We start from the raw sequence: 20,737 nt of genomic DNA on the forward strand, positions 1-20,737 counted from the left end.
TGCTGCTAACCACATGTATGTGTTTTTGTGTTTGCAGAAGATCAGCCACAATCACGCCAGCCTTCCGGGCACGCATCAGCATCTGGCCATGGCAGTGATGACGAGGCTGCGAACACAACCAACATCACTGAGCCGCAGAGCTCACCAGTTGCCCCGTCTCCACACACGTCATCTGATGGCAATGAGATCTTTGAATCTTCGGAGGCACCTGGCCCCAGTCGCCTACAGCAACACAGTGCGAGAGGGCGATCTCGAGGGCCAGCTCTCTGGGGGTGAGTTGGCAAAGTCGGTCTGCTCAACGACAGGCAGACATGGAACTGGACTTGGTGGAAATGCACCCTGAGCTTATGGATGCATTGGGACGGATCCCAGAGAGCATCGACATGCTTACTGCAACTGTTGCAGAGGCAGCGTCACGGATTGTCAATACAACTCAAGACTCCAGCGAGGCCATCATTGCCCACACACAGAGACTTGTGGCCTTGCGCAGCGACAGTGGCATTCCAAATTGTGTGGCGCGTGCCCTTGAGCACGTTGCAGCATCGCACGAATCGCAGGCACAAGCTACGCTTCAACTTGATGTGATGTGATGTGGTCGATGACTGCTGTCATTCTCTCTGCGTTCTCCACTGTCCAACGGGGAAGGGACAGTGCCAAAGCAGACCAGCAAGTTGTGGAGACACATCGTGCTTTGGATACTTAGGCCCAGCCCCATCGGAGAGTCAGTGGCTCCCAGGAAATGGAAGGTGGTGTCCTTCCTCAGGATGACAGCATTCTGGCTTCCACCACTGACTCACTGACTATGCGCCATACACGGTTGACACCCCAGCCACTAGTGATTGCTTCCACGGATGATGAGGCACAGCAGTCTGTAGCCGGGCCTTCCTGGCCAAGAGCTGGTCCAGGGCGTCCTCAGACGTTGTCTGCCCCCTAACACAGCAGCCCTCTAGCGCCTTGCTGTAGGCACTAAAGCCTCATTGAGGAGGAGCAGCAGGCTTGCGAGGGGGCTGATGGGAAGGGGGGAGTGTGGCTAAGAGCCATTAAGGCCTGGCACAAGTTTCACCTCATGTGGAATTGTTCACATTGTAAATAGTTGTATCTTAAGAAATGGGATAGTTTGCATTGACTTGCTGCAGGAAGCAGTTTAGTGTTTATTTAGTTTTGGTTTTAACATTGTATCGTTTTGTGTGGTGGGGGGGGCGGGCATTTTTGTTATTGATGTTCATTAAAATGTTTTATGCACCTTTGCCACTGGTGTCTTGTGTCTCATTGCAGAATTCAGTGTAGATAAGCCGTCATGGTGGCACAGAGTCGCGAGTCAAAATTGCAACCGCACCTTCCCCATTCAAGCAAACTGGTCAATGATGAGCTGGCGACGTAAGGGTCTTGCTGCGGCCGCATCTCCACGCTGCTTCCCCTGTGGTTGTGGTGGATCCGCAATGGGTTCCTCGCCAGGCTCAGCTTCATTGTCCTCCCCCTCCTGAGGTGGTCCTGCAATCTCCACTGGCAATGGCTGGCCCCTCATGATGGCTAACTTGTGTAGCATGCAGCACACGACAATGAATTCGGAGACCTGCTGAGGGGAGTATTGAAGGCTGCCTGATGAGCGGTCCAGGCAGCGGAAACACTGCTTCTGCATGTCAATTGTCCATTCGATGATGCTGGGGGTGGCTGCATGGCTGTTCGGCTTCTGTGGTGGGGTTCCGGAAGGGATCATGAGCCAGGTGGCCAAGACGTAACCGTTGTCCCTGATCAGCCAGCCCTGCCCTTGTCTTTGTCGCTGAAACATTCGTGACATACTGCTCTCACGCAAGATGAAAGCATTGTGTGCACTACCAATGGTAGTAAGGTGATACCAAATCAAGTATTAATTGTATGCTGGTGGCAGTAAAGAGTGAAAAATGGAGTGCAAAGTTGAAGTTTAAAAATGACCACACTTTTCGGAAGCTGAACTGTTTATTCTGGTCATACAATTCATTAAACAGAAGATCTTTGTATTGGTACAAAATCTGTTCTTCCAACCATACACGAGTACATGATTGTCTCGAAGGACTGATTTTGTAACCTGGTATTATCCAATGATTAGCAGCGTGAGTCAGAGAACTGGAGCTACAACGCTGTAGCACAATTTCCGATGTGCACTATTGGTGAACGTGGCTTCCCGCCTAGGAGTGCAGAATTACTCCCAGAAAGTCAACATGGCTTCTAAAATTCCATAAAGTACACAGGAATGTTGTAAATTTATTAATGATTTGAAAAATGAGAAACAGTTACAATAAACAGTAGTGCACAGCACAACAAAAAAAAAGACAGAATATTTCAAATTTTCAGATTCAGGGAATGGTTTCTATTCACGAGCTGAACTATTCAGTAAGTGTGAAATAGTTTTGTTTAACAATTATCCCATACAGTCAAAAAAGCGTGAAAGCACCGTTTATAGTGCCCTTATCGTTACCTCTGGTGTCCCCCCAAGGATCTATCCTTGGTGTCCTCCTATTTCTCATCTACCCGTTGCCCCTTGGCGACATCATCCAGAAGCACTGCGTCAGTTTCCACATGTACACTGATGACACCCAATTCTACCTCACTACCACTTCTCTCGACCCTTCCACGTCTCCAAATTGTCAGACTGTTTGTCCGACATCCAGTTCTGGGTCAGCAGAAATTTTCTCCAATTGTATATTGGGAAGACCGAAGCCATTGTTTTCAGACCCTGCCACAAATTCCATTCACTAGTTACTGACTCCATCCCTCTCCCCAACTCCTGTCTGAGGCTGAACCAGACTTTTCACAACCTTGGTGTCATATTTGACCCTGAAATGAGCTTTCGACCACATATCTGCAGCATAACTAAGACCGCCTATTTCCACCTCCGTAACATCACCCATCTCCACCCTTGCCTCACCTCATCCGCTGCTGAAGCCCTCATCTATGCCTTTGTTACCTCTAGACTTGACTATTCCAATACACTCCTGGCTGGCCTCCCACGTTCTACCCTACATAAACTCAGCTGCCCGTATCCTAACTCGCACCAAGTCCCTGTGCTCACCGACCTACATTTGCTTCTGGTTAAGCAACGCTCGATTTCAAAATTCTCATCCTTACTTTCAAATCCCTCCATGGCCTCACCCCTCCCTCTCTCTGAAATCTCCTCCAGCCCCACAACCTCCCCTCCCACAATGCGCTCCTCTAATTCTACCCTCCTCAGCACACCTGATTGTAATTGCTCAACCATTGGTGGTTGTGCCTTCTGTTGCCTAGGCCCCAAGCTCTGGAACTCCCTGCTTAAACCTCTCCACCTCTCTACCTCTCTTTCCTCCTTCAAGACGCTCCTTAAAACATACTTCTTCGACCAAGCTTTTGGTCACTTGCGCTAATTTCTACTTATGCGGCTCAGTGTCAAATTGTTATCGCATAATACTGCTGTGAAGCACCTTGGGATTTTTCACTACGTTAAAGGTGCTATATGAATACAAGTTGTTGTTGTTGTTTATTCAGCTTGCTAATAACAGTTTATAAAGTAACGTTAAAAAAGTTATTTGTCCACATTCTCAGCTAAAGTTGAGATATAAAAATTTTTCCCTGTCTTTTGTATCTGCAACTTTCTTTTTATATCGCCAGTGCTTGGATAGTTTAAAAGGAGTGAATCCAACATTGTTGTCTTGTCATCACAGATGAGTTCTCTTCCTCCTGGGCTGTTGAGTTTGGCTGTTTCCCTGGCTGGAGAGTCTAGAACCAGGGGGCACAGTCTCAGGAGAAGGGATCGACTACTTAGGGCTGAGATGAGGAGGAATTTCTTCACTCAGAGCGTTATGAATCTTCGGAATTCTCTACCTCAAAGAGCTGTGGATGCTCAGTCATTGAGTATATTTAATACTGATATAGAAGATTTTTGGACTCTAAGGGAATCAAGGGATATGGAGTTGAGGTCGAAAATCAGCCATGATCTTATTGAATGGCGGAGCAGGCTCGAGGGGTCGTATGGCCTACTCCTGCTCCCAATTCTAATGTTATTGTGAATCTAACCCAAAAACAATTATCACCTAAGAGGACAGTGACAAGATACAGTAGAAGGCCAACATGAGCTGCTGAAGGGATGCCAGACAGAAACCAAAATCTATGCAAGATGCACTGTACGTTTGAAGGTAGCAATAGAACAGGCAATACATCAGCCATAAGAGACAACAGATGCTGGCCCCTCAACACTCTCACCACTATTCCTGAGCCTCCCAGTGGAGGGCATGCACCTTGCTTCATCAGCCATTGACAATATCCTGGCTGATAGACCCAGGTGCATAATGCAGTTATGCTGATAGGGTTAGATGAAGATGGGTGGCAGGAGGCCTGCGTGGAGCTTAAATACTGGTATGGACCAGTTGGGCCAAATGGCTTGCTTCTGTGCTGTACATTCTATGTAATTCTATGTAATATATATTATGCAACTGAACTGGGTGGGTTGGCCCTCTAGTCAATCTACTCATCTGTGAGCTGTTTCCGTATGTTCCCATTTAGTGCTATTCCATCACCTCTAGGCCTTTCTGTGACAGTTCCAGGATCTGCATCCAGTCTGAGATTATCCTGATCCAGAGTACCACCTTTCTAGATCATTGAACAGAATGAATTGATACACTTTTAGCACACACATCATGGTAAATCAACATTGTTGCAATAGTTGTTGTAAAGTTCAAGCGAAAGTTTACTTACCCTGCAATTTTTATCTGTCCTCTAATCAGAGGGTTATTTTTCTCACTTCTGTCTCCAGTGCCATCTTTTCTCCTTCCATACCATGTTTCATATATGCAGATTTGATGGCCTTTGCTTAATTGCCTGTTCATGCTTCGGAGTTCAAATGTTACAGTGGCATTCTTATCCTGTAGGGTTCACTAATCCTAATATATTCATGCTTGACTGACGCCAGTTGCGACAAAGAAATTAGTTCCTCCCTCCCTCTGAGCATTAACTTGTATTCCTTTTTAACTTTCGTTCAGAATAATGCACTAACCGAATTTGATACAAAGAAAGGTTGCTGCACACATTTCAGAGCTTAACAACTTGGGATAACATTATGTGTGTTAATGCATTATGGTTTCCTATACATCAGAATGTTGTGCACACTCATTTTCTATAGCAAATTCTGTTAAAGGTTAAAGAGAGCAACTCAATTCATATTGGTCCTACTGTGTCAGGAATGACAAGGCCTGGATCTGAAGCTGAATTATAGTGCTGCTGGACTACACCATGCAACTAATCATACTCTGCATCTTGGATTTGTTTTTCCTCTCAATAACTGTCTCAGCTAGTGTTTTTTTTAAAATCTACTTAATTTAAAACATTTACTACAGTGTTAGAGCCAAAAGGATTGGAAAACAGCTAATGGAAGGAGCAGAAGCATGAACATTGAAGACTTCAATCTAGTTAGCCTAACTTCAATGAAGGGGAAAGGCATTCAGATATAGTAATAGGATACTTACTAATAAACAGAGCTATTCTATACTGCTAGTTCACATTGTGAATCACCAATCACATCTATTCTTGGGTGGGAGGGGGCGGCAAGCCCATGGGGGCCTGCTTGCACAGATGCTAGATTTCTTTCTTTGTAATCGTACTAGTTTTTTATTGAAGAGTTGTTAGTCATTTTGGCAAAGCTTGGTACTGCTCAGTTTGGTTAAGTAGGTCAACAGCTCTTTTTGAAAGGAAACTGACATGCAGCATTCTCTGTGGAGCAGATATCAAGTCTCCTGTGGAGAATGCCACTGAGGCCTTCTAAATTAAGTATGGTCTGCATTGTTAAATGACACCCTTGGAGGATAGAGATAAACCAAGATTCAGCTGGGAAAATTCTTAGCACTTCCAGCATGTGTCACAAGCTCGGCTGGCTACTCTAGGTTGCAACAGGAATTTCCAATTGTCCTGCTTGGGGCAGAGCTTACCTCAAAAAGAGAATATGGTGCAAAAAGTGAATGGGCGGGGCCTTCCTATGCTGAGAGTTCCCGCATCCTGGGCCTCTCAGACACCTGGTGAATCCATAGACACCTGCATATTGGAAGAAAGAGGCATATTGACCTCTTGAATGGCTCAATGGAGTTTGTGGGGCCACCTTGGAGATCCTCTGAAGACTCTGTAGGCAGAAATGTTTTTCATTTTTCTTTTATTATCAGCACCCATACAAAGTGGGGGAGGGGCAGATTTTGGCAGTGGAACACACCATGCTTTTTCAAAAATGCTCTTGGGATGTGGTGATACTGGCAAGGAAATATTTATTACCCACAAGGCAGTAAGAGTCCATCAAGTAGTGTGGGACTGCAGCCACATGTAGGAGTTGCAGGTTCCTTTTCCTGAAGAATATTAGTTGGATTTTACATCAATCTGGCAGTTTTCACAGTCATACTGTAGTGTGAGCCCACAAATTACCAGATTTATTGAATTAATTTCACAACTTGTTATGGTGGGATTAAACTCACGATGACTGGGTTGTTAGTCAAGCACCATAAAGTGTAGGCTACCATATGCAAATGAAAGGACCTCCCCTGATCCCATCTACCCTGGCAACGACAGAGATGTAGGTCTCCGTCAGGTACAATTCTGGAGTAATTGCTGGAATTGTGCCCTGAGGATTTTCAGTGTATCCTTGTTTACAAAATACACCTTTGAATTCCTTTTTCTGATTTCATTTCACAAAAGAGAAATCCTGTTTAGCTTACTGAAAAAAGGCCATCATTTAATTTGTTTAGTGCAAAGGTGTATGACCACCAATACTAAATGTATTATGTAAAACTGCTTTTTGTTCAAACCAAATTGAGAGAGAGAATAATTTTACCTAGAATGTGTAATTTGCAAATTTCTCCAGATACATTCTTGGTGTTTGACAAAACAGATACAGACATGATGCTTTCTATACTTATCTAGTAGTTGATTAGTTTGTATTCACCTGTATATGCATATTGAACTAATGCCCACAATGCATTTGAGTCAACGCCTTCAATCTTTATTTCTTCTTGTTTAGCCTCCCTTACGTCGTTTGTGAACATTGCAGCAAAGTAGTCTGAAACTGAAGAGAGAACCAACCTGGGAACGCAAGAGGAAATTTGCTCTCACTAATCTTTATGATTTTCAGCTACATAGGTTCATCTGTTGTAATGCCTTTCATCTTAGGAAATGTACCATGTCATTCAGTATAGAGCATTAAAAAGATTTTCAGATAATTTTTCCTTTGGTTGCATTGTGAAAGAAAAGGTGCAAGTATGAAATGTTATTCTTTTATATATGTGCATTGGCCTTTCCACTCACATCAGTGACCAAATAAAATATATCTACTTTATACTGAGGAAAGTAAGAACAAAAGGTTCGAGTTTAAAAAAAAAGGTTATGATCACAAAGTTGTCTTTGTATTGAGGGAATTTTACCAAAATGAAAAAAAAAAGCTATTTTCCAAAAAGTGAAACTGGCTATTTGGTCTGTTTGTGGAAAAAGGTGTATTCTATAAAAACTGCCACCAAAATCGTATCCTCCTTTAAAACATCATTAATGACTTTTAATTTCCAAAGGAATTTCACAAAATCTTTACAGTAGCCTCCATGTTATATTTCCTCAATAAACACTAACTGTTATGTAGAGTGCCATAGATTACAAGAAGATTGAAAGGGGCAGTGCTTAGAGTACTGCACATTCTAGTGATTAGAGTCTAATGTTGACTTTCTGACAAACAGCCAGGACATTGATTTAAATTACAGAAAAAAATCTGTTGGCACATTTCCCATTCACCTGTGAGCTGGAATCCTCCGGTCACCGGCCAGTAACACGACATCACACAGCTGCTTGTGTCGAAGGTAATTCTCCATCTTCTTGAAGGTCTGTTCTGCATGGTTTAACGCTTGAAAACACTCTTCAGGGGCAGAAGGATCCATAGTATGGCTCGAGGACAGGGTCTGACTGCTGTTTGAAGTCCTGCTGTGAAGAAGCTAGATAATTAATACCACGATAGCTTGCAATTGTAAAAACAAATATAAATTGTAAACAAGCTCATTTACAGAGGATACAGTTTTTCATCTTTTAGCCACAACAGAATTACTCTGACCTACTTAATTTCTTTAACACTGCACTGTCATTTTCTTCATCAATAGCTACAAACAGTGAAAAATCACAATTGTATTTTCTGAAAGCACGCAATTATTAACGATATTCCAACTTTTTATGGTAAATAAATATACCGTACTATTATTTTAAATAACTAAGTGTTCCAGAATGTTACTTTGTTGTTAGCTCTATTCCTTCAAATGTTTAAGACAATGGTCAGATCTGCAACAAAGAGAATAGTCTGGCAGAAAATGGCTCAATAATATTTTCTGCAACATCTTAACCTGAAAGTGAAATAGCTTAAAAAATTGTTCTGAATTTTTAATCCTGTTGTAATTAGTAAGATTACAGTAACATTGAATTATTTTAATTAGAGATAGACAGCAAAGGTGAAATGTTTACTCAAAATGCTTGGGTCTTACAAAAGTTAATTATGCCTGCCAGATACTATCAAAAGTACACATCTAATTATCCATGTCAGATACTATCAAAGATTTTCTTTGCACATTAGAACAACTATGGAGTCCCTTCGCAAAGGCAGTAAGACTATCATGTTGCCTCTGATCAGGAGCATTGGTCAAAATGCCTAATTGGAGGTGGTTGAGTTAGTTAAAACGACCTCCCATGTCTATGGGCTCAATTTTCCCCAATGCTGTTTTTTTGCGTATTGCAAGAGTTACGCCGGTTTTTGTTGGTCCCGACTACTCCAAAAAAAAACATGAAATTTTCCTGTTCTATTTTTGAAATTGGCACCGCGCAGCCTGTCCTTTAGCTTCGGGGGGTGGGGTGGAGCCTAATGTCTGCACCGAAAAAACGATGCCCCTCCGATTCTGTGCATATGCGGGAAAAAAAGGACTGTTTTTACGTGACTACTATGGGCGCACATGCCCAGTACAGCTCCCAGTCTGCATGCGGCCATTTTTAAAGAGCCAGTTGTGTGTGAGAACTTTAATTCTCACTGGAAAAATCAGAGCTGCAATACAAGATGCAACGCGGCTCAAGGACCAAGAATTTCTCACAGGATGAAGTGGGGCGGCACTGGTTACTGTAATTGAGGCCAGATGGCACGAGCTGTGTCATGTATTCAACCAGCATTGTAACCCATGTATAAACTGACCTAAGTTGTACACCGTGAGAACACTGACCACTAGGTGGTGAACTTGTGGGAGACACTCCTAACCTGGACCTTCAGATATAAAAGGGGAAGCTCCACCCACCTAATGCACTTGAGTGCGAAGGAATAAAGGAAAGGTCAAAGACTGACCTTCTCTCAAGCATGGGCCTCGTGTGCATTTATACTGTATAGTAAGGACCTATCAATGGCGACAAGAAACTGGGATTTAAACCACGCGAGCATGGCCAAACAGACGAGAGGTACTGTGTTAAGGAATGGTTGGGACAGAGATTCAACATTGTTAAAGCAGCACACAGTTCTCCAGGCAGACAAGGGCAGTCGGGCATGCCCCAACATGTAGTCGAACCCAGAGGGGGAGTTCGACAGAGACAATGGAAAGCTGAACGGCGATTCATGCCATTGCAAGGGACATTGCGGCCAGTAATGGGGCCATCAACACCTGTTAATGGCGCACTCAAGGGCAATAACAGGGGCAGTCAAGGACGATCGACTGGCAAGGGACCTTTTGTTTCAAACCGCAGCTCATGCCTGAGGCGTGGAGGAACACACTCAGCCAGAGTTTGCAGAGGTGAGCAAAATACCTGCAGAAATTGCAGAAATGAACACTGGGGGAAATCGCTGGAAGCTGAAGTTCAGCGAGTTCATGTGGAGCACGTATACAGTTCATACACCAGGACGCCACCGATAATGATGAAAGTGCTCCTCAATGGCATCCCAGTATCAATGGAGTTAGACTCGGCCGCCGCGATCTTCCAACGAAATATGGAAAGCCTCCTCAAGTCGATTCCAGGGACAGTGGTTTTTCAGGACGACATCCTCATTACGGGTTACGATACTGAAGAACACCTCCACAACCTGGAGGAGGTGCAAAGCAGACTGGACCGGGTAGGACTGCGACTGAAAAAGGCGAAGTGCGTCTTCCTAGCTCCAGAGTAGAATTCCTGGGGATGAGGGTAGCAGCAGACGGGATCAGCCCTACTGCGTCCAAGACGGAAGCGATCCAGAGAGCACCCAGACCCCGTAACACGATGGAGCTGCGTTCATTCCTGGGGCTCCTGAACTATTTTGGTAACTTTCTTCCCAAATTGAGCACGCTGCTGGAGCCGCTACACGTGCTCCTACGCAAAGGTCGTGAATGGGTTTGGGGGGACAGCCAGGAAAGGGCTTTTAATAGAGCACGCAATTTGTTATGTTCCAACCCTCTGTTAACGCTGTATGACCCATGTAAGAAACTTGTGTTAACGTGCGATGCGTCGTCCTATGGTGTCGGGTGTGTGTTGCAGCATGTCAATGCCAAGGGTCAGTTACAGCCAGTAGCTTATGCCTCCAGAAGTCTGTCCCAGGCAAAAAGGGGCTACAGGATGGTAGAAAAGGAGGCGCTCGCATGTGTGTATGCGGTAAAGAAAATGCACCAGTACCTATTTGGCAGGAAATTTGAGCTGGAGACAGATCACAAACCCCTAACATCCCTTTTGGCCGACAACAAGGCCATAAATGCAAACGCATCGGCCCGTATACAGAGGTGGGCACTCACGTTAGCCGCCTATGACTACACAATTCAGTACAGACCGGGCACCGAAAACTGCGCCGATGCACTCAGCAGGCTCCCACTAGCCACCACTGAGGGGGCTACCGAGCATGGTCACGGCTGTTGAAGCTTTCGGAAGCGAAGGCTCACCCGTGATAGCCTGTCAGATTAAAGTCTGGACAAATAGAGACCTGCTATTGTCTCTAGTCAAGAAATGTGCCCTGAATGGGGACTGGGCAGCCATGTACAGGGCATGCCCTGAGAAATTTAAACCATTTCACAGGCTCAAGGATGAACTCTCGATTCAGGCCGATTGCCCACTGTGGGGAAACTGTGTAGTCATGCCCCAGATGGGCAGAGAGGTGTTCATCAGAGAACTCCACAATGGGCAACCGGGCATTGTCACGATGAAGACAATTGTCAGGTCACACATTTGGTGGCCAGGGATAGACACAGATCTGGAACTTTGTGTTCACAGGTGCAACACGTGTGCCCAGCTGGGCAATGCGCCTAGGGAAGCCCCCCTTAGCCCCTGGCCATGGCACGCCAAGCCTTAGTCACGCATCCATGTGGACTACATGCAGGTCCTTTCATGGGGAAAATGTTTTTCGTTGTAGTAGACACCTACTCCAAATGGATCGAGTGTGACATTTTAAATTCAAGCACATCCTCTGCCATGGTGGAAAGTCTACGGGCAATGTTCGCCGCCCACGGTCTACCGGACATCTTGGTCAGCGACAATGGCCCATGCTTCACAAGCAATGAATTCCAGGACTTCATGGCAGGCAATGGAATTAACCATGTTAGAACGGCACCGTTCAAGCCGGCCTTAAACGGCCAGTCAGAACGAGCAGTGCAGATAATCAAACAGGGTATGCTCAGAATCCAAGGGGGTTCCCTACAAACCCGCTTATCACGCCTCCTGTTGGCCTATAGATCCCGACCACACTCGCTCACAGGGGTTCCACCCGCAGAGCTGCTAATGAAAAGAACGCTCAAAACCCGGCTATCCCTTATACACCCCACCATGAAAGAAATTGTCGAGAGCAGGCGCCAGTCACAATATCACTACCATGACAGGAATGCAAGGGTGCGATGTATTGATGCAAATGATCCTGTTTTTGTCCTCAACTACGCTGCAGGGCCCAAATGGCTCGCAGGCACTGTGGTTGCCAAAGAGGGAAATAGGATTCTGGTCGTTAAACTTACCAATGGACAAATCTGCCGCAAACATGTGGATCAAACAAAAAGGAGGTTCAGCAACCCCATAGAAGAAGCAGAGGAAGAACATGATGTAGAGTTCACTCCACCACAGGTGACCGAACACAGGAACCAAAGGGAGCAGAGCCCAGTCACTGTGGGCAGTCCGGACAGGCCTGAGGCACCGCAAACAGCAGACACTCAGGTCAGCGCCCAACAACCGGAGCCCCAACTCAGGCGCTCTACAAGAGAGCATAAACCACCAGAGAGACTCAACCTGTGATCCCAATAAGACTTTGCGGGGGGGGGGGGGGGGGGGGGAGAAGGTGATGTCATGTATTCAACCAGCATTGTAACCCATGTACAAACTGACGTAAGTTGTACACCGTGAGAACACTGACCACTAGGTGGTGAACTTGTGGGAGACACTCCTAACCTAGACCTTCAGATATAAAAGGGGAAGCTCCACCCACTTCCTGCACTTGAGTGCTAAGGAATAAAGGACAGGTCACAGACTGACCTTCTCTCAAGCATGGGCCTCGTGTGCATTTATACTGTATAATAAGGACCTATCAAGCTGACACCAGCAGAGGTCACATAAAAGTTTCACCCAAAGAAAAGAAGAAACGCTGGAACCAACTTTCACAAGATTACTCGAGGTCTGGAGGCCAGTGCAAAAAGAAGTGGCAGGACCTGGGTCAAGTAGTTAGTGTAAGTAATATTTTCATTTATTCACTGGAATTACAATTGTAAATGTGACCATCTGTATATGTCTCACCCAGCAGAAAGACACCCTCTCTAAAAAGATAAATTTTCATCTTTGCAGAGGAAGGTGGCACACAACAAAAGGGAAAGAACTCGAACAGGAGGAGGCCCGGCAAATCTGCACCCACTGACACCCTTGGAAGACAGGATAACTGCTTTCATGGGTCCTGCCTCGAGAAAAGCAATCACTACTGCACAAGCTGGGCCCACACTTGAGGAGAGGGTAAGTCCTGCAAGTCCCACGGTCTGGCTTTCCTGCGCGGGCTAGCCATTCTTCGGTTCATGGGGATATCGCCGTCAGCTACACTTCAGTTGATGCAACATGCTACCATTCATCGTGGTCCTTCAAATGAGCCTGCTGTCTGCGCTGTGTGAGCCTACACATGCCACCCTGCCCCCTCCTCTGACGCTAACCATTTGTGTGATCTGTTATATTTTGCAGAACTTGAGGCCAACCCTGATGAGGCTGAAGCCGATGCAGAAGATTCAGACGCGGACGAGCCTGAAGAGAACATCTTCCAATCCCACATTCCAGACCAAGAGCATGGGGGTGAGGGGGAGGGGCAGGGGGAGGGGATGGATGAAGCCCCACTCTTGTACTCACTCTAGAGGAGGTGCTGGTGCTGGGCCCTTTCCTGAGTGGTACGCGTGTTGGGACATTCCATGGTTTCTCACAGTCCGAGGCCGGGGGTTCCAGTGGGATATAGCGAGCCACACCTAGGGTGAGGAGGCGAAGGAGAGCTCAACAGTGCTCTCCTGAGGTGCAGGATCCAACAGATGTGGTTCAGATGATGGCAATGAGTATGGAGAGTGTGGACACCATCAGTGGGGTGGGTGATGAGGTATCGGGACTGTCGGGAGAAGTAACAACACTCTCACGAGAAATGGGAACACTGTCCGGGCACATGAGGGAGCGAATGTCGCAGGTAGTTGATACACTGCCGGTGAACATGAGGGAAGGAATGTCGGAGTTAACTGCTGCAATAAGGGAACACACCCAGACCCCGCGGCCATTGATAGAATAAACTGCCATTCCCACTCCAATCCCCAGACCAGCCTCTGAAGAGGCCCACGCCGGGCCTTCCACATTACCGCCTGCCCACGCCCATCAAGAAGTGCACATTACCTAAGATGTTTGAAAGAATAAGCTCGGTACCAACCCAAGAAATGCTGCGCCACCGCCTGTGGGCAGGGCTGGAGTCAAAAAGGCCAAGCGCAGCGGGCGGTCTTAGAATAAGGTGGAGGAAAGATGAGTGCAGCTATTCTTTGCTGCTGTTATTGTTGTTGTTGTTGTTAGTATTATTGTTGTTACTGTTGCAACTGTTGTCAAATTAAAAGTTTTTGTAAGTCATGTCAATGTTCAAGTTTAATAGTTTGTAAGTGATCTTAACTGAAAACAAGAATATTTTTATTAAAGTTAAGTTAAGTCATCATCATCATAGGCAGTCCCTCGGAATTGAGGAAGACTTGCTTCCACTCTTAAAAATGAGTCCTTAGGTGGCTGAACAGTCCAATACAAGAACCACAGTCCCTGTCACAGGTGGGACAGATAGTCATTGAGGGAAGGGTGGGTGAGACTGGTTTGCCGCACGCTCTTTCTGCTGCCTGCGCTTGGTATCTGCATGCTCTCGCGATAAGATTCGCGGTGCTCGGCGCCCTCCCGGATGCACTTCCTCCACTTAGGGCGGTCTTTGGCCAGGGACTCCCAGGTGTCAGTAGGGATGTTGCACTTTTTCAGGGAGGCTTTCAGAGTGTCCCTGTAACGTTTCCTCTGCCCACCTTTGGCTCGTTTGCCATGAAGGAGTTCAGAGTAGAGCGCTTGCTTTGGGAGTCCCGTGTCTGGCATGTGACCGATGTGGCCTGCCCAGCGGAGCTGATCAAGTTTGGTCAGTGCTTCAATGCTGGGGATGTTGGCCTGGTCGAGGACGCTAATGTTGGTGCGTTTGTCCTCCAAGGGGATTTGTAGGATCTTGCAAAGGTTTCATTGGTGGTACTTCTCCAGTGACTTGAGGTGTCTATTATACATGGTCCATGTCTCTGAGCCATACAGGAGGGCGGGTATTACTACAGCCCTATAGACAATGAGCTTGGTGGCAGTTTTGAGGGCATGGTCTTCAAACACTTTTTTCCTCAGGTGGCCGAAGGCTGCACTGGCGCACTGGAAGCGGAGCTGAATCTCGTTGTCAATGTCTGCTCTTGTTGATAAGAGGCTCCCGAGGGAAATGGTCCATGTTGTCCAGGGCCGCGCAGTGGATCTTGGTGACTGGGGGACAGTGCTGTGTGGCGAGGACAGTCTGGTGGAGGACCTTTGTCTTACAGATGTTTAGCATAAGGTCCATGCTTTCGTACACCTCAGTAAATACGTTGACTATGTCCTGGAGTTCAGCCTCTGTATGTGCGCAGATGCAGGCATCGTCCGCGTACTGTAGCTCGACAACAGAGGATGCGATGGTCTTGGACCTGAACTGGAGACGGTGAAGGTTGAACAGGTTCCCACAGGTTCTGTGGTTTAGTTCCACTCCAGCAGGGAGCTTGTTGACTGTGAGGTGGAGCATGGCAGCAAAGATGATTGAGAAGAGGGTTGGGGCGATGATGCAGCCCTGTTTGATCCCGGTCTGGACGTGGATTGGATCTGTAATGGATCCGTTGGTAAGGATCATGGCCCGCATGTCGTCGTGGAGCAGGCAAAGGATGGTGATGAACTTTTGGGGGCACCCGAAACGGAGGAGGACGCTCCATAGACCCTCGCGGTTGACAGTGTCAAAGGCCTTTGTAACGACAGCTGCAGGAAAAATGCAGGGAACATCACCAGCCCCTAAGTTAAGTACAAACAAGTGTTAAACTTATCGCAACCCAACATTACGGAACAGGTTCAAACAGTAAACATAGTCCATTTGGAATAGTTGCCGCTGAGCCTTCAGGCAGCAAAGCGTTCACGGATGAAATGCTGGCACATGGCTTGAGCGCTCGTTAAAGGGGCCCTCCTCCGCCGCCGTCATGCTCTGGGTTCAGGTAGTTGCATGGCTTCTTCATCCTCCTCATCATCTGCATCTTCCTTCTCATCATCAGCCACTATCACCTCAGGTGGGTCTTCTACTACCAGCTGCTACTGCCTCATGATGGCTAAGTTATGCAGCATGCAGCACACAACAGTGAACTGACCGACAATCTCAGGAGAGTATTGCAAGTAGCCTCCGGAATGGTCCAGGCATTGGAAACGCTGTTTCAAGATGCCAATGATTCTCTCTATTATGCTGCGTGTCACAATGTGCGACATGTTATATTCCCGGTCAGCTTCCGTCCTGGTTACGTGTAGGGGCGTCATGAGCCAGGTGGCGAGGCCATACCCTTTGTCTCCCAGCAGCCAGCTCTGCCCTTCTGGCTGCTGCTGAAACATGGCAGATAAAGCGCTCTCGCGTAGGATGAACGTATCATGGGTGCTCCCAGGGTATTTGCATCAACTGACATGATGCAATGCATGTCGTCACACACAAGCTGCACATTCACGGAGTGGAAGCCTTTTCTGTTCCTGTACATCTCTGAATCCTCCAAAGGTGCTCGCAAAGCGGTGAGTACAATCAATGCAGTCCTGTAACCTTGGGAAGCCAGTAATCTTGGGGAAGCCCACAGCCCTGTCGCGCATTGCCTGGACCGTCATGGGGAACTTTATGTAGTCATTCCTCTGGGCATATAGTCCAGCAGTCACCTGCCGAATGCAGATATGTGTAGCATGTTGAGAAATGGCACACACCTCCACAGTTATGGGCTGGAATGATCCAGATGCATAGAATGAAATGCAGCTGTAACCTTCACTTCAACTGACAAAGCAGTCCTTCTGACACTTCTAGGTTGCAGGTCTGATTTTACTAACTCACAGATCTTGGTTACAACCTCTTTGTGAAAACGCAGCCTTCTCACACAGTCTGCATCACTCAGGTGCAGGTATGAACGTCTGTCTCGATATACCCGATGTGGGTAAGGCCTCCTGCCCATCATCCTACATGCTCTGAGGTTCCTCAAGCAATAACGTCGAGTCAATCGTCTCTTCTGCAGCACCATCATTCGGAAGGCTGGCACAAGTTATCACATTGTCAATATTGCCCCCAGAATTAAACTGTACCTTTACAAGATGCTCAAAACAGCAGGACAAAGTTAAAGCTTCTCTCCTCTCTTTCTCCCCGCAAGGTCAACGCCCTAGTATGGACCCCACCCTGGTCTGCGCAAGTGGAATATGCTTGCTTAGAATGGGAAGCTAGGCATTCAATGAGGACATTTGGGGCAACAAAATCTAATACAATTCTTTAATTTTAGATTTTTTTCAAAGTACCACCCCACCACCGACCGAATGCCTCTTCACCGGGCTCGAGGGTCGGCCGGCAGAATCGCTCCCACGCCTGGACACGGGGGCTCGGCAAACACCCACCCCTGAGGTTTCTTTTGAAGCTGCTGCATCGTGTAAGGCTTCTCATGCCTTCAGTTCGGCTTCCGCCCCCCTCCACCCAACGGGCTTCTTTTGAAGCCAACCCTCAAGCCCGTGTCCGGGCGAGGAAGTGATTCTGCCGGCCGACACTCCAACCCTCGAGCCCGGTGAGGAGACATTCTGTGGTGGCGTGGCACTTTTTAAAAAATTTAAAATTAAAGAATTGCATTCGACTTCTATTTTCTCCATTTTATGTTTGAAAAAATTAAGCTTCATGATGCATATTCTTTGTCTTTTTGACTCCCTCCAAAACTTTGCATAAAAACAATGGTGTCGATTTTTTAAATGTGCGCTGGTTTTTCTTACGGCCCAGAAAGTTTTTTGGGAGTGGTCACAAATATAAGTTGGCCAAACTTGCATAACGGTTGCAGCACATCTCAGCATTTAGATGCGGCGCCCGCAAAACCATGTGCGTGCAGTCAATGGCACTCTGTACCATGGGGAAGCTCACTATCTTGGCAAAGCCACATCCATGCTCTGCCTGCTTCTCTCTGGTCAGAGTGAAGACAATGAACTCTGATCTCCTAGCATAAAGAGTGTCTGTCATCTCTTATTCAGCAGTGGATGGCGAGATGTTACAGATGTCACCTACTCCAGCCTGGTAGTATCCCAATTAAAGAATTGAGGGCCACGGCCACAGAGAATTGCTCTCGGAAGACCCTAGTAGGGTACGGCATCCTGCTGAGAACCCTTCTTCCCCCTCCTCCTCCCTCTGCAAGCAGCTTGTCCTCTTCTTTGCTGCCTCCGCTCCATCTCCCTGTCATGCTGCAGGCCAAGGGGGATGACAACTACAGCACCCAAAACTGGGAGCAAGTGGTCTGAAATCCCTTGAGAACCCTTGAAATCAGAACCAAGGGATTTACCACTTGCAGAATCACTCCTCGTCACCTCACCAACTTTAAACAACTCTAGAAAGCTCCAAACACTTCCACATACGTACACAGAGCCAGTAAAAATTAATAAGCAACTAATCTTGGAGTGGTTTCTGATCCCTTTACATATCGCTGGTTTGAGGTCCTTGCTGCTGCTGAACACATGTTCAGCTATGCGAGATTAAGCCAGGCCGTTAGCTCCAGTGTTGAGAATGAAAATGGCAACGCTGGCATCAAATCAGCATTGCAGTCTGACTTGACGTCACGATCTGGCCACTCAACATACTCCCGGTGCACGTTCCTAACACCCGCCCGACCGCCAAGATAGCGTCCGACGTGGCACATACCAGAATTGTACGCATGCAGTGCAAACATCATTTCCATCACAAAACGGCACCTGTAGCACTGAAAAATCGTGTGCTTTGAAGCCAAATTTCTAGCCATCACTGTCGTAGGCACTGAACATGGAAAATGTAGCCAATGGGCAGCGAACCACATAATGGACACCCATTATTTTCACAGATTTGACTGTTTGCAATAATTATTGAGTGCAATATAGCACAGTTAATAATTGCTACCTTATGAAGAGAGGTTTAATTACTGGACATTATGCATCCTTTTGTGTCATTGGAAATTGCTTATTATAATAACACATTCTATTTGCTCTAAATTTTGTTACAATCGGTTTTAAATATAAAATCATATATGTTTGCAATTCATTTAGAGAAGATGCAATAATGTGCCAGTGAAAGGATTAATTTCTGCCAGAATATATTCTGCTTACATTTCATATGCTAGTCCTGGTTGAAAATGTCCTCGCCCCTAACTACCATTCCCTAAAAGAAAACCCCGCACCACTGAGGCGTAGCACAATAATGCAAGAAAAATCCATTAGCACATTTCACCTCCTGCAATACCTTGTTACCAACACCACATGTTAGAATCGATTTAATATTCACGCAATGTTCTAAATGTGCTCAGGACATGGCCTTTATATTAAAAAGAATACTCCAAAAGCTAAGATTGTTAAGTACTGACATTATCCTGCAAGGAGGTACAGAATGACTTATATGGGTAACATTAAGCAAGGTAAAATGCTAAGTAATCTGGAATTGGCATGGTAACGCTTTTAACATTCTGATTAAAGAAATGGAATTTAAAATTGAAGGCAGGTGTGTTCAAGGTGCTTCATAAGTGCAATTTATTGTTGATAGAATCCTTTAAAAAATGTCTTAAAAATGAGATAGAGAAAATGTGGCAAAGCATATTGCTACTGCAGTGTGCTGTAGCTTGGAGTGAGCGATACAGGCTTGATTGCTAGCCAAGTTCCTAATCCCCTCATGCCACAATCGGGATGGGGCCAATTGGAGGTTTACCTCTCGGGAGAGAGAAAAATTAATAAATCAGAAGATAAAGTCCCATCACACAAACTACTGAGCAACCGAATTTAGGGTGCTTGAGTACAGGCTGTGAGTTGTCCTCCTTACTGTGAAATGGTCTTTTGTATGGAGAGAAAAACATTAATTAGAGTGCTCGTTGTGGATAACAGATGGCAGGCGCTCAGAGACCTCCTCTCAAGGTGGGATGTAAATGTTGACTTGGGCCTTCATCACCCCATTGCCATGCAGCAAGGTGCTCTCCAGCTCCTTGCTAACAGGAAAGTGTGGGTGGCCCATGAGAGGGACATCAAGGCAGCATTTGACCAAGTGTGGCATCAAGGAGCCCTAGTAAAACTGAAGCTAATAGGAATCAGGGGGAAAACTCTCCACTGGCCGGAGTCATACCTACCACAAATGAAGATGGCTGTGGTTGTTGGAGGCCAATCATCACAGCCTCAGGACATCGCTGCAGGATTTTCTCAGGGCAGTGTCTTAGGCCCAACCATCTTCAGCTGCTACATCAATGATCTTCCCTCCATCACAAGGTCAGAAGTGGGGATGTTCAGTGTTCACAACTCCTCCTATAACACTCTTTTCCTCGGGTGGCCGAAGGCTGCACTGGCGCACTGGAGGTGATGTTGAATCTCCACATCAATGTCTGCCTTTGTTGACAAGAGGCTCCCGAGATATGGGAAGTGGTCCACGTTGTCGAGAGCTGCGCCATGTTGATGTCTGGGGGGGCAGTACTGTGCAGCGAGGACAGGTTGGTGTAGGACCTTTGTCTTATGGATGTTAAGCGTAAGGCCCATGCTTTCATATGCCTCGGTTAATACATTGACTATATCCTGGAGTTCAATCTCCAAATGTGCGCAGATGCAGGCGTGTCCGCATACTGCAGTTCAACGACAGAGGTTTGGGTGGTCTTGGACCTGGCCTGGAGGCGGCGTAGGTTAAACAGCTTCCCACTGGTTCTGTAGTTTAGTTACACTCCGGTGGGGAGCTCGTTGGCAGTGAGGAGGAGCATGGCAGCGAGGAAGATTGAAAAGAGGGTTGGAGCGATGACGCAGTCCTGTTTGACCCCAGTTCGGACGTGGAATGGGTCTGCTAAGGATCACAGCCTGCATGTCGTCGTGGAGCAGGCGAAGGACGTTGACAAACTTTTGGGGCACCCAAAACGGAGGAGGACGCTCCATAAGCCCTCAGTCGACAGTATCAAAGGCCTTTGTAAGGTCGAAAAAGGCCATGTATAAGGGCTGGGGCTGCTCCCTGCATTTTTCCTGCAGTTGTTCCCCGTAGGGGACGATA

General features: G+C 46.6%; 1 protein-coding gene across 6 annotated transcripts in view; it reads right to left on the bottom strand.

Moving 5' to 3' along the window:
* LOC139242618 (kelch-like protein 5) overlaps window positions 1–20,737 on the bottom strand; it is a 258,999-nt gene that overhangs the window by 117,723 nt on the left and 120,539 nt on the right. For 5 of the 6 annotated variants that reach the window (XM_070870440.1, XM_070870445.1, XM_070870452.1 and 2 more), the window contains 2 exons: window positions 7,762–7,947; window positions 6,929–7,065 (listed from right to left, as the gene is read on the bottom strand). In XM_070870440.1, coding sequence (XP_070726541.1) covers window positions 6,929–7,065; window positions 7,762–7,904 — 280 coding nt within the window. In that variant the 5' untranslated portion in view covers window positions 7,905–7,947. The remainder of the gene's footprint in view (window positions 1–6,928; window positions 7,066–7,761; window positions 7,948–20,737) is intronic. The other variant, XM_070870459.1, reaches the window with a different exon arrangement.

Source organism: Pristiophorus japonicus, chromosome 2 (assembly GCF_044704955.1).
Source record: "Pristiophorus japonicus isolate sPriJap1 chromosome 2, sPriJap1.hap1, whole genome shotgun sequence".
NCBI classification, from domain to species: domain Eukaryota; kingdom Metazoa; phylum Chordata; class Chondrichthyes; family Pristiophoridae; genus Pristiophorus; species Pristiophorus japonicus.